At 48.7% G+C, this 17,510-nt stretch overlaps 1 protein-coding gene across 1 annotated transcript in view; it reads right to left on the reverse strand.

Moving 5' to 3' along the window:
* The window catches only part of ACSS1 (acyl-CoA synthetase short chain family member 1), a 54,550-nt gene extending 38,107 nt beyond the window's left edge, over positions 1 to 16,443 (reverse strand). The window contains exons 1-2 of the mRNA XM_004485211.4: positions 16,084 to 16,443; positions 5,688 to 5,784 (exon numbers count right to left, since the gene is read on the reverse strand). Of these exons, the coding sequence (XP_004485268.2) occupies positions 5,688 to 5,784; positions 16,084 to 16,372 (386 nt within the window). The 5' untranslated portion in view covers positions 16,373 to 16,443. The remainder of the gene's footprint in view (positions 1 to 5,687; positions 5,785 to 16,083) is intronic.
* Between the last annotated feature and the right edge of the window lie 1,067 nt (positions 16,444 to 17,510).

Raw genomic sequence — 17,510 nt, forward strand, 5'->3', positions numbered from 1 at the left:
CCCACATGGAAGCCCAAGGCCGTCTGAGGATAGTCCACCCAGAAGGAGGAAGGGGCACTCAGGGAGACCCAGCCAGCTGGGAGGGAACAGCCATGGCTCCTGCAAATGTATGGGCAGGCAGAAAGCTTCTGGGATCCTGTCCTTCAGCTGACCAGACCCAGGACAGGGCCATGGGATGGGCCAGCCACAGCCATTCCCTCAGTCCAGAGCCTCCAGGCGCAGAGTGGGAAATGAAACAGGAAGAGCACAGCTCAGTCCCCACCAGACTCACCTCTGAGGGGCAACAGCAGCATCCCTGCCCTTGACCTCCTGCCACCAGCCATACTACACGGTAGGGAAGGGTCCACATACCCAGGGTTCTGCTCCCAGGGAGGCATTTGAAAGCTTACATGCCCCTCGAATTAAACCTCTGTCACCATGGACACCCAGAGAATCCTCCAGAAGACCCCATGAAGGGGATTTAGCTCAATATATGAGAAAAGCTCTAGGAAGAGGGGTCATCCCAACTGCAATCCCATGATTCGGACCTTTTAAAAGATGATATCTGAAGAACCTGAGCTTGTCCAAAAGAGTGACAGAGGGAAGCGGACGTGGCTCAAGCAACTGGGCTCCCATCTACCATATGGGAGGTCCAAGGTTTGATTCCCAAGGTTTCCTGGTAAAGGCAAGCTAGTCCACATGATGGGCTGGACCGAACGCAGAGCTGGCCCAAGCAGAGTGCTGGGCCACACAGCATTCTGGTCCAAGCAAAGAGCTGGTGCAGCCAGAGGACACAACAAAAAGAGACACAGCAGACCAGGGATCTGGAGTGGTACAAGAGATTGAGTGCCTCTCTCCCACTCCAGAAGGTCCCAGTTTCAGTTCCCGGTGCTGCCTAAAGAGAAAACAAGCAGACACAGAAGAAGGCACAGCAAATGGACACAGAGAGCAGACAATGGGGGGGGGGGCGCGGGGGGATAAATAAATAAGTAAATCTTTTAAAATAATAATAATAAAAACAAAAGAGTGATAGAGAAAAGTAAGCTGTTCCCCTCAAAAGATTCAAGGCACTTCTGAGCCTCAGCGTCTGCAGCCAACAGCCTAAGGGCGGGACCTCACAGCACTTTCCAGGCAATGCCAGGTTTCCTGCCAGATTTGGAAAGTCAGCAGGTGGACTCAGGCACAAAGTTTCAAAGTTTCACCATCCGAGTCACTCAAAAGATAGAAGTGGTGGGGAAAAGGGACCATGAACCCAAGGCTTTGCTTTGTCCCACCCAGAGGGAGGCTCCACTGCATAGCAACTTTACCCCACATGGGAAGGGGCCCCACCCAACCACCTCTTTGGGTCAGTTAATGATTTTTCCTTCCATTGCTCAGGGTTTTAAAAAGGAGTTTGCTTGCAAAAGTAATTGCTTTGGAGGCCAAGAGTGAGCAAGGTGCCAGGGTCAGGCACATGGGGACTGGACAGTCTTTTAGCAGACATGCATCCTCCCGGCCTAAGACCCACTGCCCCTCTTCACACAGCACCCTCAAGCACTTCCCCTGAAAAATGCCATCCACCTGCCCCCATGACCCTGGACCACCATGCCCAGGGCCCTTGTCCACTCTGAAATCTTCAGAAGCCTTCTTCCCCAGGCCTGACCTATAGCCCCAGGGGCCCCGCAGCACCCCACAGCCCAGGAGCAGGGCAGCTGTGGTTTTCTTGGGTTGGTGAGGTGGCGCAGCTTGCTCCAGGTCATGCCTACCCAGCAGACAGAGAGGCATCCAAGTGGGCCTGAACTCAGCCCTGAGACCCCCCAGGGCCTCCCGCTGCCTACCCCAGAGAGCTTGCTTGTCACTGCCCCTTCTGCCTCCCTCTATGTCCTCTCCCCTCTTCTCTGCCTTGCCAAACATACCCCTGTGCAAGATTTCCCTCCAAACCCTCTCCCCCACCTCCTGGGGCTTCTTGATGAGATTTCCTGCTTTCTACTGCTGGGAACCACTGTTTTCATGCTAGGGCCCAGCCCCTTCTGTGGCCAGGTTCAAAGACCCCCCAGGGCAGAGGGAGATACAGGCTTTCTTTCAGGGGGAAGGGGGAGACTCCAGGTGCCCACCTAGCTCTGGCCACCCTGGTGGGAGATGGCTGCACTCTGCTCATGCATGTGGGTCCAACTGCCCAGATAAAGGACACCCTGAAGGCCAGGTCACGTGCCATATTTCCTGTGGGCACACCACATTCAGCACAATGCTGCATGCCAAGTCTTGTTGGACTAATCCAGTAGACACCTCCATGCTTGCTGACCCCATGCCCTCCTGGTGGGTGTGCATCTAATCGTCCATTTCACAGACGAGGAGGTCAAGGCCCAAGGTCTGTACCCAAGGGGTGTGAGATTAAAAATAAATGCCAATCTTCAGAACAGCCAAACATTGACAGCCACATAAAGATCCACCAACATGCAGTGGTGAAGTAATTCATGGACTGTGCAGTCAAGAGGACACAGCTCAGCTGGTGAGGGTGAGGGCCTGGGAAGATGCATCCCAGAACACAGAGCAAGTGATAGAAATGGGCCTGGGAGAAGAGCACAACTTAAATGCATGTGCGTATGTGTCATGCGGCTGAGTATGCACATGCGTGTGCATCTGCCCAGATATACGCCTACCAGGATCACCTACTAGTGGCCATGGGAGGTGGTGTAAGAGCTCAGAGGCTTTCATGCAGGCAGGTGTTTGGAGGAGGAGTTGTCAGTTCATGTTACAGTAAGGGCTACAGTGATTTTTCAGAATTGTCTCTCATCAAAAGAATTTTGCAGACTAGACATGGGAGGCTCTGGGCCCCCAAAGGAACAAAGGTTAGGGGTCATCTTCTAGGAGCTGGACCTCAGGCCGAGGATGCTAACATGGCCCTGTTTCAAAGGGCTTCACCACAGGATATTGAAACAATAAATAGAAATCATCATCTGGCACTGAGATCTGCTGAGGTCTATAAAGTCATTCCAGGAGAAGTCTGCTTTTTTGAGAGAGAGAGAATAATAAAATAATTCGCCCATTCTCAGTCTCTCCCTAGAGGGGCTGCTGTAGTGAAAAGGAGTTGAGGTTTTTCTGGGCCTGGCACACAGAGGCCATGGTTCTGAAGGGTCCGGCATGGTTTATGTGGGCTACGTTTCTTATCTGAGTCCACCTGAGCTGAGTTCCCTGGCTTTGTGCTGTGAAACACTAACTCAGAATTCACCCAGGGCACTTCCAACCCAAAGGAGCCGAGACCGACACTGATGAAAGCAAACATTTCTGCGAAACGCTTCTGTTGAGTCCACTGGCCAGCTCCACCTCCCAGGGCCCAGTTCAGGAGCCTTCTCCCCATCTCTCCCCAGTGCAGACAGTCTTCATCTTTTACTGCAGAAGGTCTTTAAGGCAGCCACCACCCCAAACCCCTTTTCAGGGGGAGGTATGCTCACAAATAAATCGGTCAAGCAGATAATCGTAAAGAAGTAGCTGCACCCATTTGCTTATCAAAGCTGCTCTCCTCAAACTGCAGAGTGCATGGATCGGCCCCAGCTGGTCTGTGGACCAGCTCCTAGAAGAGGACCCCTAACCTTCATTCCTTAGGGGTCCAGGGGCCCCATGACACCAAGGACCACACAGAGTTACAAGATTGCCTGTGACATAATCAGGAACCAGAGAGACAGAAATTCCTACAATTCCCTGAGTTCAGTCTGGAGCAGAAGGCAAGTGAGCAAAGAAGCAAAATCAATGTGGCAAAGGCAGCGCAGGCCCCAGATGTAGCTGGGACAAGGTGGGGTCTAGGGACAACTGGGACATGGCACACAGGGGCTGCAGCTGATTAATGAGGTCACCTCACCATATCCATACATTGCAGGTTCACCAGAGTTGATGAATTTGGTCTGAGTTCAAGAACAAACAGAAAACTACAAGTGCCAGCCACCCAGAAGTGCCCACATATGGGGGGCTACTGCTGCTCTCAGGTCCTGACATCTAGACCTGCTTCTCCAAACACTCCTCTAACTACATCTGCCTCGCATCTATCACCCATGATGATTTCTTTCTGCCTCTCAGGTTCTCCCACTCCATTTCTCATGCCTTCTCCTTCCTGTTGGTCAGTAGGACCTCAGCCTAAATGTCACCTCTTTAGAGAGGCCCTCCTAATTGTTTAATCTAAAATGACAACCCAGCCACACTCTACCATGCACTTAGGAACGGTTTGTTACTATGACATATCCCAGCATGACCTGACTGATACGAGGGAGTATAATGAAAACTTGTCCAATGACTGGACAAGAAAAGCCAAGCCACCCAAGCAGAAGAGTGATGGTACTTTATAAGGAGGGGGGAAAAGATGTGGTGATAAAGGACACACAACAGTTACAAAGTGGGTCTCATGTATCATTGCAAAGGTAAGTTGAGGCTGAAGCAAAGGGAGCTCTACCCAAGGTAAATGCAGAACTGGTGCCCTGCAATCACAAAAAACAGCAGAGACTTCTGAGCAGGGCAACACCCTACAGGAAGCAGGGATTTAGGAAGGTCAGATCCTGTTCCTAACCCCTCACACATACCCTCCACACTCACGCCACACATTTGGAATGGTCCTGGGTGCATACAATGTGCAAAGGATTTATTTAAGGAATCAAAAGATAAAATTTCATGTGTACCCCCTCTTAAAAAGATTTGATTTTACTTATCATGCCACTCTGATAAGTGCACTAAAAGTACAAGACTGGTTTTTGTTACTCCAACGTGTGTTTTATATCACTTGCACACAGGTTTGCTTTTCCTGGAGTGAAAGCACCTTTTGCAAAGTTGAAACATGCATCCCCACCCCCACCCAAGCTAGACAAGCCCACAGGACCCTGCAGAAACTTCCCCTCTATATTCATCACTGATAGTTTGAATTTTGTGAATCCCAGAAAAGATTGCGTCCTTGAACTAATCTATTCCTGTGGGTGTGGAGGCCTTTCATTGCATTAAATTCAGTTAAGGAAACTTGATTATATCACTTCTGATTGGACTGTGTCAGGGAGCCTTGACCCAGGTTCAGTCTCCACCCTCTTGCTAGGCCTTAAAAACAGAGAGGAGACATGCAGAAAAGGGAACTCTGCCATTTTGACCAAGGCATGTGAGAGAGAGGACTCCAGGTTTGCCAACAGCTGCAGAAAGACAGAGAAGCCCTAGAGGCCCAAAGAGATGAGGCCCAGGGAGAGATGCCTGATTGCCCACAGCTGAGCTCCAGGAGAAAGTAGAAAGAAACTGGCAGACCCACCATCTTGCCTCACCACGTGGCAGGATGCCAAGATCTGCCAGCAGCCAACCCTTGGTGAGAAAATGTCTCTGATGGTGCCTGGATTTGGACATTTTATGGCCTTGGAACTGTAAGATTTTCCCCTAATAAAATTCCCATTATAAAAATCAACACATTTCTGGTATATTACATCGGCAGCCCCATGGCAAACTAATACAGTCACCTTTATTTCAACAGACCTAGCTCCTTCTCCTGGAATCTTGACCTTGACCAAGCCAAGGTCAAGGGAAAGCCAGGTCTCCTTCCCAGCTGGGAATCCCATTCCTGCCAAGAGATGCAGCACATGTCTGTGCTGCCAGCTCCCTCCATGAAAATTCAGGCTGAGGGTTTGGGGACTGTGTTTTACAGAACACAGAGGCAACAAGGCAGGGGGCAGAAGGACGCTGGCTGCCATGGACCCTGGCAGGGACATCCATACCTGTAGGTGATCTTCACTTCGGTACCAGGCTCGTCTCTCTCCCAGATCAAAGCGATGTTCTCAGGGGACTTCTTAACATGCTGATCTAAGCAGTTGACTGTATGGAAACAGAAGGTTTCATGAGCATCACCCATGTGGCTTTTTTAGAGTAAAATCGGGGGGGGGGGGGGTGTCTTGTCTGCTGTGGCTTAATCTCCACTGAGGTAAACCTTCCCTCATCAATGGTAAGGTTCTCTACTTCCTTGCCTCAAGAAGGGTGACTCAGAACCTGTAAGAACGAGGACAAGCCCTACACAAATAGGGCACAAGGGTCTCCACAAACACTTAGGCCCTTTACACCTGGGATTCCCACCCTGGCAACACCTTGGCATCACCCAGGGAACTTTGGAAGGTACAGAGGCCTGGCCCTGCCCCAGCTTCTCTGACTCCTGCAGCCCAGCACTGGACCTGGGCCTCACTGCTTTCAAAACTCCTTGAGGGTTTTAACTTGCAGCCAAGGCTGGGCACAGCAGCTTGTGGCCGTGGGAAAGAAGGCTTCCTAAAGCACACAGGGCACCCCTGCATTAACTTCTTAGCCCTTCCTGACACCTCTCTCAGTACCCAGGGTTCATCTAGCTACCCCACACACACATACACCAAAAGCAGAATGATCCAGAACCAGAATCCAAATCCCTCACCCCGCTGGCCCCCACCAGGTCAACAGCAACCATGTCTCAGCTCCAAGAAGTGATGCAACAAGCAAAAAGTGCCAGCCTGGCTTTCCAGAAGGCTCTGCTCTCTGCCTCCTTTCATTACCCAAGCTCAAATCACATGACTCACCCACAAACACAGAAGGTCAGTTCCACAGGTTTACCATAAACCTGAAGATTAGTAGGATCATGTTCCTGGCCCCTTTGCTCATATCCTGTTCACTCTCTATTTGATTTCACAATGAGTTTTGCTCTGGCTGGTTGGCACTGGAGCTCTCCCAACCCCCACAGCCAGGTTTACCCTTACCGAGCTCCTCACCAGCTGGTCCCCAGGTATGTGGGGAAATGATACTAGAAATAGCGGGTCACCAGCCATCTGTACCTGGTTTCTCAGGGGCATCCAGCAAACAAGCACCACATCCACCAGGCTGTGTCAATCCACCTCCAGTGGGGCAGGAATATGTGGACAGGCTGACATGTGGCCCCATGCCCCATGTCTTCAACTTCCCAGTAACAACCCTTTGGGCCCAGCCGCACCAGCTCAGGTAGCAGCTGAGCCTCTCATAGATAACAACAGTTGCTCAAGGACTCCAGCAGGTTCCCCTGATCACTCAGGCAGCACGGCCTTCTAGAACATTCTAGAACATATCCACCTCTTTTCCTCCCCCAGCTTCACCTGGGCTAGACCTGCTTAGCAGGGCTGATGCTCTGCCAGTGGGGCCAGCTAACCTCCCATTTCTCTCACACAGGTGTTTCCATAAATGCTACCCCTGCACATGTAATCCTGCCCTGGATTCCCAGACTAATGCAGTAAGGGAAGTGGGAAGAGACCAGAAGGAGCCCCAGATCTGCTGGCTGAGGGTGAGTACTCAATCCTTCACTCAACAGCTCTTCCCTAATTAATGTCTCCCTCTCCCTGCCACCCTCATTCCCCAAAGATGCGCACATCTCCCCTGCTCCAACTGGCTGGCTTTCCTCTCCACTCCTCAAACCTGACTTGCTCAATCCTACATCTGTATGATCTTTACTTAAGCTCATTCTTACCAAAGCCTACCCATCCTCCATCCTGTTCCCAAGTTTCCCAAGTTTCAAGAGATACCCAAACAGTTCTGCATCAATCCCAGCAACCACTTGAACCTGGCTGGTTTTTGGCAGCCTCTTGAATCCAACAGCAGGCCAGGGTGAAGGTGGCTGACTTCACTGCACAGAAGGGAAAAAAGCTGCAAAATGGTAGGGGGTGTGAAAGCTAGAAAATGTGCTTTTTAAAATTTCTTCACTTAACATATAATCTCAAAATTCTAAATAGGTTTATTTCTTCCAGAATCAACATCATGTTAGCCATATGGGAACTTCATCCAGCTTTGCCCAGGATGCCAGATCCATCTTCTTCCAACTGAGATAGAATAGCAGGAGGGTTTTACACCTTGTCAGGTAGGGCCTACTGCCCCTAACCAGCAGGAAGTTGTTACAGAAGAAAGATCATCTCCCTTCAGCACCCCTTTAAAATTAATGGTATAAACTCTCGAGGGGGGGGGGGGGGGAGCCGGGGATAAAGCATGCTAGTAAAATAGGGAATCAATAGATGGACCTGGAACCTGGCAGAGAGTTCATGTAGACATCAGTAACCCCCAAGATGGCTGCTGGAAGACCCTCCCCAAGATTCTTCCATTCAGAACAAAGACTTCTTCTGAAAACCAGGAGAAGCCCCGGGTAATCCCCAAGGGCTTTATCACTGGGGCCTCATGGGGGAACTGATAGGTGGGGTAATCCATCAAAACAGCAAACACCTGGAACCTGTCTTCTGCCATTAGCAAAGGGTGGGATAATTAACAGTTTAAAAAACCAGGAGCAGGACTGAATGGGCACTCTCTCGTGTGCTCTCTCACCTCTGGACCCGTTTCTGCCCTCTGTGTGTCACTCTCACCGTCTTTCCTCTGCCATGTGGCCATGCAAGTAAACCTGGGGATTAATAATGTAAAAAGGGAAATTGTGGCCTGTAAATCAGTCCACTTTATTACTTTTCAAACCCCTTCCTCTCAATCTGGGACCCCTGATCTATTATTTTCTGCCACTTCTCATCCCTCCCCACCTGAATAAATTACTTTCCTAACTAAAAAAAATTCTTCACTTAAGCAGCTCTGAAAATTCTAAAACTAATTGAGATAGTTTTCTACTAATCTAATTTTAGAAATTTGTTGTTTGCACTTGGTTCCCTGAAGGATGTTAACCAGACCTTCTCAGTTTTGCTTACAGGAATAAGATAATATCTCAAAAGCAAAGCCAGAGCACCTTATGACCCAGTAAATCTATAACTTTTCTCAAAGACAAAAAAGCTTGATATCCTTGAGCAGTAGACACAACAATATCTAAACTGTGGTTTATTAGCCTCTGAAGCCAAGGACAAGTTGAACATGCTTGAGACTGAACAGGACTGACAAAGTGCATGCACCCTCCTCACAAGACCCCTGGCATCACTTTTTTTTTTTTTTCTTCTCATCTATCCCTTTTCTCTCTCTTTTTTTTCCCCTATAAAAACCTTATCTCTCATTTTCACTTTAAACTGACTTTGGGAATATTCCCCCAGTTCCTTGCTTGTACTCTTGCAATAAATCACCTTCTCACTGAGAAACATGTTTCTCCTATGTGACGCTGGATCAGGAGGGCCGTACTATTGGAAAGAGCCATGCTTATGGTAAAGCTCCATTGGAAAAGCCCGGTACCAATTCTAACAGGTGCAGAATCCTCCTAAGTCTGAGTTTATGGATCTGGAATCTAAACCAACATTTGCTTTAATAATTCAAACAAGCATCTTAAAAGAAAGATAGGCAGGTAATAACCTAGGAGGGAGAAACTGAGACTTCATGCAGCCCAAGAATGATCTCCTCCTCCCATTATTTTTTTCATTTTAAACAGAGAGTGACATTTCCCAGAGACCTGTGGCACAAAACACAAAGAGATGAAAGGATCACAGTGAGATACCACTTCATACCCAATAGGTTGGCTATTATGTTAAAAATGGATGGTGGCAATGGTTACACAACATTGCAGATGTGATGAATATCACCGAGGTATATCCTGAAAAATGGATAAAATGACAACTTTATGTCTTATACATTACCGTAATATTATTTTTAAAAAAACATTAGCTGGTTGAGAATTAATAAGCTAAATTATTTTCTTTTGTTAACCTACTTTCAAGTCTGAATATAAATTGGAATGCAAAATCCACTGATCTGAGGTGGCTTCCAGGAAGAAGGCTGCTGGGGCAGGGGCAAGAGAGAACTTTGTGTGGGTGATGGGATTGTCCTGTGTCTTCTTAGCAGAGTCGGTTACACTGAGGGCATGCATTGATCAAAACCCATCAAATTGTCACAGAGGATGTAGGCATTTCACTGCAGCTAAACTATATCTCAAAAAATTTAATAAAGATAGATGCAGGGGGAAAAAACCTACTATTCACTAACACAGAAGAGTACCAAAAGTCAAGGTAATGGATGAGCAGTTTGAATCCTCAAGCTAGAGGGGGAAGCTCTAGAGTCCAAATTGCAAAAGCTTTGCTTTGCCCTCAGGCGGTGGGGGAAACAGACCTCTTCTTGTTTTTGTGGCTGTCCCTCAAGAAGGTCTCATTTTTGTCTAAATCAGTGTTTCAGAATTGTATCAGAGGTCCCTGGAGAGCTATTAGCACACAGATCACTGGCCCCCAGTCTAGAGCTTTGGATTCAGCAGGGGGGTGAGTTGGGGATGGAAGGGGTGAGGGAGTGGGGAGGAGCATTTGTATTTCTAATGGAATCCCCATATGATGCTGGTGCAGGACCCCACTCTAACAGACAGACATGTGTACCGACATCTTCACAGACAGCATTATCAGATAAATCAATGTAGGGATTCCAGAGGATTTTTTCCCTCGTGGAACACTTGCCGTCTCTGAAGACAGCTGGCCGGCCCTCCCTGGCTGACAGCCTACCATCACGGTTATCAGTCCATGAGCTGGAGTCCGTCCTTTCCAACTACCACCCACAGACAAATGGGTCTTGATTTAGGATAGGTTATTTGCTCTAAGTCTCAGTCCCCTAATCCGCAGGGTGGATACAGCCATTGCTGACTTTGGTGGCAAATGTAAGAATTAGGCTTCCAAAACAGGATAGAATAGAGTTGCAGCATTCCCAAGGAAAATGCAAATGGAATAACCTTCCTCTCTGTTCACAAAGAGACTCCTAAGAAATTTACAGGGTGGCATCTTGGGTGATGATAGCCCTAAAATGCCATGCATCTGCTGCTTTTAATACATGTTCATGGTTCCTGCTGTTGCAGGGAGAGAAATAATTAAGGAAGGAAGAGAAGAAGGGAGGGAGGAAGCAAACTCTTATTCTCCACTTTAAAAACAAAATACCTCCACCCAGAAAACCTGGAAGTAGAACAAGAAAATTTCATTTCCAAACATTTCCAAGAAGAGTTGGGCAATGGATGTAGCACAATTTTCCAAAATTTCCCAGCAAAGAACATCTCTCCCCTTTCATCCCTCTTACTTGGCTCCAATTACACTCAGTCAGTGGTCCACGCATTGAACACCTCTTTACCCTGCCCCAGGGGGATTCTGGTACCCATCCCCACCCCCACTCTAGGCAGCGAGCCAGTGCCAAAGATTGTGACTCTAACAATGGAATAAACTATACCACTGATGTGGAGACAGTGGCTGTGAGAGTTGCTGAAGGCACGGAGAGGGAAAAAGAGGTGTGACAGTGAGGCATTTTTGGAACTTGGAATTGTCCTCAATGATATTGCAGGGACAGATACAGGACATTATATATCCTGCCATAACCCACTGAATGGATGGGGAGAGAGTGTAAACTACAATATAAACTATAATCCACGCTGTGTAGCAGTGCTCCAAAATGTACTTATCAAATGCAATGAATGTACCACATTAATGAAAGAAGTTGTCTATGTGGGAAAAGTGGGGGGTGTAGGGAGTAGGGCAAGTGGAAACCTCTTATGTTTTTGAATGTAACATTTTGTGTGATCTCTGTATCTTTTTTTAAAATGATAATAATTTGAAAAATGAAGTAAAAAGATTCCTTTATTAAGGGGGTTCCTTCCTCAAGTTACGCCAGCATGGCTTCACTTATTCTCTGATTTATTTTCCAACTCCTCATTAGAACACAAGCTTTGTAGCACGGGAGCATTTTCAGGATTGTCTTCACTATACATGAGTCAGAGCCTTTATGTCCAAATCTGTACAATGATGTTGCTGTTTGGTATGAGAATTAGATGAGATTAGCTCCTTGTAAATCACGGTCCAGGCACAGGCGCCCGCCACATGGCACCACATAGCACCAGGAGCATTTAAGCAAATGCCTGTCAGAGGTTCATGGTTTAGGGGTTGTTTGTTTGTTTTTTTAAGTATTTAAAAAGCATTATTGTTTCCGTTAAAAAGATGACACACACTGATGTAAACATTTTCAAGAATTGCTGGTTAATTGAATATACCCCTCCCTCCTCACCCTTCCCCTTGGATTTAAGTAAATCCAAGATACAGAAATTCCAACTTTGATCAAGAGAAACTAGAGAGCTGACATTCACAGAAAGATTCACAATGGGTTTTCTGCAATGACAAACCTCCCAGGCACATTTTAAGATAGTACATCAGTCACAAAAATTGTATTTGCTGACTTTCCAGAAGCATCTGCTATTTAAAGTGAGTCATGCCTATGACAACTTGGGAAGATTTCAGAGTCTTTTCCTGAGATTGGGCTTATGTTTTCATTTAGACTACCTGGAAGATTGTACACAAGTTATTTTAATCAATGTCAGATAAAGGAAGCTCAGAGAATAACCTCTGGCTGTTCTCCATGTATCTGCCATTCTGAGTTATTGTCAAGCATGTGACAGAGAGGAGAAACCTGCAGTAAAATGGTTTCTATTCTTAAAATTAGTGTCCCAAAAAGCATGCAGAAAATCTCTCAACGTTAAAATGCTTAGCTAAATATAATAGTTTCTTTACACCCCTGCTTTGAAAGTAAAAATATATACACTTTTTAAAAACTCAGAGTCAGATTTTGGGGGTTTGCAAAATAGAGCTTAGTTGCAAATTTTGAAACAGGACACACGTCATGACTCTCAGCTTCTGCATTTGCAACTTCCTGGCATCTCGAGTTTACACACCACAGAGCAGAAACATCTGTTGAGCCTGAAAGATGAAAGAAAAAGCCTGGAATGGATTCTTTTCAGAACTTGGCTATCCAGAGAACCTCTGCTTCTGCAAAGCAGTTTTACACAAACGCAATACAGGCAAGCCACTGGAGGACTAGAGACTCTCTCCCCACCCCCCTGAAAAGTCCTGTGGCTGGCTTCTGACACCATCACTCGTCTGATACCTGGCTATCCCTGAGCCCCGGGGAGGACAGGACACTGGGGCCTGCAGAGTCTCTTAGCAAACAGCAAGTGGTTTTCCAGGCACATCACCTCATCTCCTCCAACTGAGGACACTGCCTCCCCCATGATTCATTAACAAATAATAATAGACAGTTATTGCATTCTTACACTGTGCTGTAAGCAGGTTCCCATTTCCTCAGAAAACTGCCCTAAACTGTTGATTGTCCCATTGATAAAGAAACTGGTGCAAACAGGTCTCCTAATCTTTCCAAAGTCAACTAGGCTGGATCAGAAGAGCTTACCAGCCCCTGCCTTGGTCTCTGCACCTTTCCTCTGTCTCAGCTGCCACGGTGGGAGCAGCTTGAGCGCACAGGGAAGCCCTGTGTAGGTTCTCTGGGCCAGAGGTCGAGCTGAACCTATCCCTTTAGGGGCATCCCAGCCTACGTACCAGGCATGTGAGTGGCAAACCTTTCAGGTGACTCAAGTTCCAGGCACATCTGGGAGCAGAAACAAGTCAACTTCATGGAGCCCTGTCCAAAGTCCTGACCCAAAGAGCCTGGGAGAGCTAATAAAATGGTTGTTTTATGCCCCTCAGCTTGGGGGTGATTTGATATGCAACAATAAGCTAGAAGAGAATTTGGTTACATATTGTCCTTATTTTACAGAAGTAGAAACTGATGCCAAGACCAATGCAAGAGAAAGCACTGATTTAAACGGATGCAATTCTAAAGACCACTAAACTCTACTACAGCACCCAGTTACCATGACTTGCTTGCTTGTCTGCTTGTTTGTGTCATAGCGTTATTTCCAGGACACTGACTCCAAGTCTGCCCATTTTAGAAGTGCTTTCATCTGCCCAGGTTTGGAGTATCAGTGATTCTCAAACTTAACGTGCGTCGGGATCTCCTGGAGGGCTTGTTAAGCACAGATGCAGTGCCCCATGCCCAGGGGTTTCTGATTCCAGGATGAGACCTGACATTTACATTGCTAATTAATTCCTAGATGATTCTGATGATGCTGTTTGAGGAAGACACTTTGAGAACCCCTGGTATTCCTGATGGGGTAATGGAAGATTCAGAAGTAATGTCTCTTTGGGTGATTGAAATGGAAAAATTTATGTTGCATGGTTAAAAAGAGAGACTAAGAACACAATGACAATGAAATGCAATCCATGAACCTGGACTGAAACTGATAATGGAGAAATGTCCTTCAGATTGGGACAAGTGAAAAATTAGAATATATTGTAAGCTTTATATCAATGTTTAATTTCTTGAACTTGATAGCTATACTTAAGGTGGTTACATAAGTGAGTGTGCTTGTCCTCAGAAATGTATAAGGAAATGTTATGTGTTAGAGGAGTGTGATATATGGAACCTACTCTCAAAAGTTTAGAAGATAGATAGATGACAGATAGATAAACAAATGTGGCAAAATGCTAATAGTTGGTAAATCTGGGTGTCTAGTTGAGTAGTATGTTAGAGTTCTCTGTATTATTTTTGTATCATTTTTTTGCAACTTTCCTGTAAGTTTGAACTTATTTCAAAGTAAAAAGATTTTTAAAATATGATGCCCCTCTGAGCAAAGCCATTATACTGCCTTTATCCCACAAGACAAGCACATCAGGCAAAGTGTCCATGCCCATCCCACCTTTCTAGGTGGCTTCTGGGCAGCTGTGGCCTGGCCTGGATATTTTTCATATTATCACCTCTGTGGTTTGTGGATACTGGCAAAAGGCAGGGGCATTCCTGGCCAGATGGGCGACTGGCATACACTTGCAAGGTGAGAATGCTGCTGAAAAGCTGTTTTTTTCCTACAAGTCAGTTTTCTGAAGTCCTATTTCTGGGTAAGGTAGCTGCTTCTTTGGGGAAAATAAGTAAAGGAAAGAGGAAGGCAGAATGGCTTGCTAATAACACCGTGACCCTGACTGAGCAGCACCCATGAGGTCTGGCCATTTGCCTTGTGAGATCCAATCCCTGTCTCATTGGAGAAGAAGTTGCCACAGCAACCTCCAAGGGCACTGTACACTTTCTTCCCTCCCCCGCCCCCTACGAGTTGCTCTCCTCCCCTTCAAGGACACATTCCACCAGCTCTGCAAGTCTAATGGGTTTTCCCACTCATTCAAGGATGCTTGCTGCTGACTCCGTTTTAAGGAAAACACTTATCTAGTAGTTAAGAAACTGCTTCTGATGAAACCAGCCAAGTAAGACAAGTTAAAAAAAAAAAAAACTGGCTCAACTTTTCCTTAAGTTTCTTTGTTAGAAAAATAACTACAAGACACTGTTATTTTACAGCTATCTCTGAATATAATAAATTAAAAATTGCTACTACTTATTGGTCACCAGTAAGCGCTAGGGGACTGGGCATTATCACCCCCCATGTTACAAAGGTGGATCCAGAGAAGTAGAATAACTAAGACCGGTGAGAAAGCAAATATGACCTCTCAGGCCCTTTCCTTAAACTGCAACCCCCTCTCCCCTCACCTGACCCTGATCCCCATCTTTCGGGACAATTCAGCAGCCCCTCACTACTGCCCCCACCTGGCCGAAGCCCCCTCCTCCAAAAGCTGGGCAACTGGCCACCGTCCTCAGGGCCAAATTAGCCCTTTAGATTGGGGTAGGGGGTTCGTGAGTATCTTTGTCAATCCCAAAGCTCGGGGTAGGGGGTTCCTGTGTATCCTTGTTAACAGTTGTGGATTCCACCTCTCTCAAGCTTCTACCACAGGCATTGGGGCTTTGAAGGGAAAAGTGGGGCCGCCGCGCAGCTCCTTCATGCTCCCAGGTCCGGAGCTAGGGGGCAAGTCATTCCAGCCGGGTTTGTTTACGTGAGCATATTTGTCCCCAGGCAGCGACTCCGCCCGGCGCGGCAGCTGACAGTGACAGCAGCCAGGCGCCTTTCGATTTCGCCTCCGGCCAGGGGGACACGAGCTGGGGCGCCCCGCGCCCTCCACCCCAGCCTGGGCCCCGCAGCGACCCGCTGTGTCTCGCACGCTCATCCTCCGTGGCCCGGGGAAACCCAGGAAATCAACTTGGGAGACGATAGAGAAGCTGGTGCCACGCCAGCAGCTGGTTATCCCCTCACCCTGCCCCCAGGCCCAGGCTCAGGGAGCCGGAGCTGGATCCTCTAGTCGAGGTGGGATCCGGGGTTGGGCCGACGGTGGGGGTGGCACCATGGTTTAGAGCAGATGGACAGAATGACGAGAGCGCGCTCAGGTGGGGCTGCCACGTCGCGGGTTGCCATCCGCTGGACCCGGGGACCGCTGCTGCAGCCTGGGACCTCCCCTAGCCCCCACGGAACGCGTGAATAGGGGCGCCCTGGGTCCCTTGCAGCTCACTCACCCGAGACGTTTAACTGGCCTCCCAGGAACCAGCCGATCTTGCCACTGCTGAAGTCGCAGTCCCAGACCGTGTGGTAGGGGGTGTCCCACACGAGCGTGTCCCGCGCCAGCGGCCCCCAAAAGGCGGCCGGCTCCTGGGCTGCCTGAGCGCTCAGAGCCAGGTATGAGCCCGGCTGCGCTCCGGCGGGGGCGCCGCGTGTGCGCCCCGAGATCGCCCGCCACGGTGCACTCACCCCGGGCAGGCTGCCCAGGAGCCGCCCGAAGCCGCGGCCCAAGCTGCGCACCGCCATCCCGCCCTGCAATCTGTCGGCTTGCAGAAGCACTGCGGGAGGTGGCGCGCCTCGGTGTCTCCACGGGTCCGCCCCTGTCCCCGCCCTCCGGGCACCGCCCACTCCTGGGGCACCGCCCACTCCTGGGGGCCCATCCCCAGGAAGGGGTACTCGAAGAGAGAGGGGCGCAGCCCGGGGAGGGAACGCCGGGGAGCACGGGCGCAGAGGGGTCCTTGGCGGGCAAAACAGGGTCGGGGCCTGCAGTCAGAGCCCGGTCCGGGACCCCGGAAGTGGGGATCGTGGTCCCGGGCCCTGGCGGGTCCGCCGAGTGCCCCAGTCTGGCTCTGGGACTAACGCTAGAAGTCGAGCAGTTTTGGTTTCAGTTTGGGTGCTTCCTCCAATTCAGGCAGCTGTGCCAAACTGAGAACAACTGAGGTCCGTGTGTCCAGTGGGAAACAGAGGCGAGGCCATCGCCGGAGCCCAAGGGGATCGAGCACCCAAGAGAAGTCGGCTCAGCGTCTCCAAACAGCAATCCCTTTGTCACACCTGGGAGGGATCCCCTCATGTCATTGGGCCTGCCTTTATCCTACCACACACACACACAAGGGCACCCCCATGGGCTAAATGGGGCTATGGGAGCCTGGGTTCATGACCTGGGGTCCAATGTTCAGGTCACACAACCTCCTGGCCTCACCCTCCACCGGGGCACCTCTTCCCCAGAGAAGCACACACTCCTGTGAACTTGCGCAGATTGGGCGTGATGGGAATTTTCTCTGATTCCCTCACCTCTGCTCTTTACTAGCTCTGTGACCTTGGGCAAGTTCCTAACCCTTTTTGTGCCTCAGTTTCCTTTTCTGCAAAATGGGAATTCCTGGCCAGGCGTTCATGAAGAATAAATGGGCTAACATTTACAAAACATGTGGCTCAGAACTGGCACATAGGAAGTTCCACCACTGTGGGTGGTGGGTTGTTTTTATTTTTGTTTCTGTTTTGGCTTAAAAATGGGAATTCATTGGCTCACAGCTTTAAGGCTAGGAGAAGTCCAAAATCTAGGCATCAATAAAGCTATGCTTTCACCAGAAGGCTGTGTCACTCTGGGCCTGGCTGCCAGCTCTCTCCTTGGTCACTGGCTCTGTGTTTCATGACAATGCACATGGCC

Source organism: Dasypus novemcinctus, chromosome 24 (genome assembly GCF_030445035.2).
Source record: "Dasypus novemcinctus isolate mDasNov1 chromosome 24, mDasNov1.1.hap2, whole genome shotgun sequence".
Lineage (NCBI taxonomy): Eukaryota > Metazoa > Chordata > Mammalia > Cingulata > Dasypodidae > Dasypus > Dasypus novemcinctus.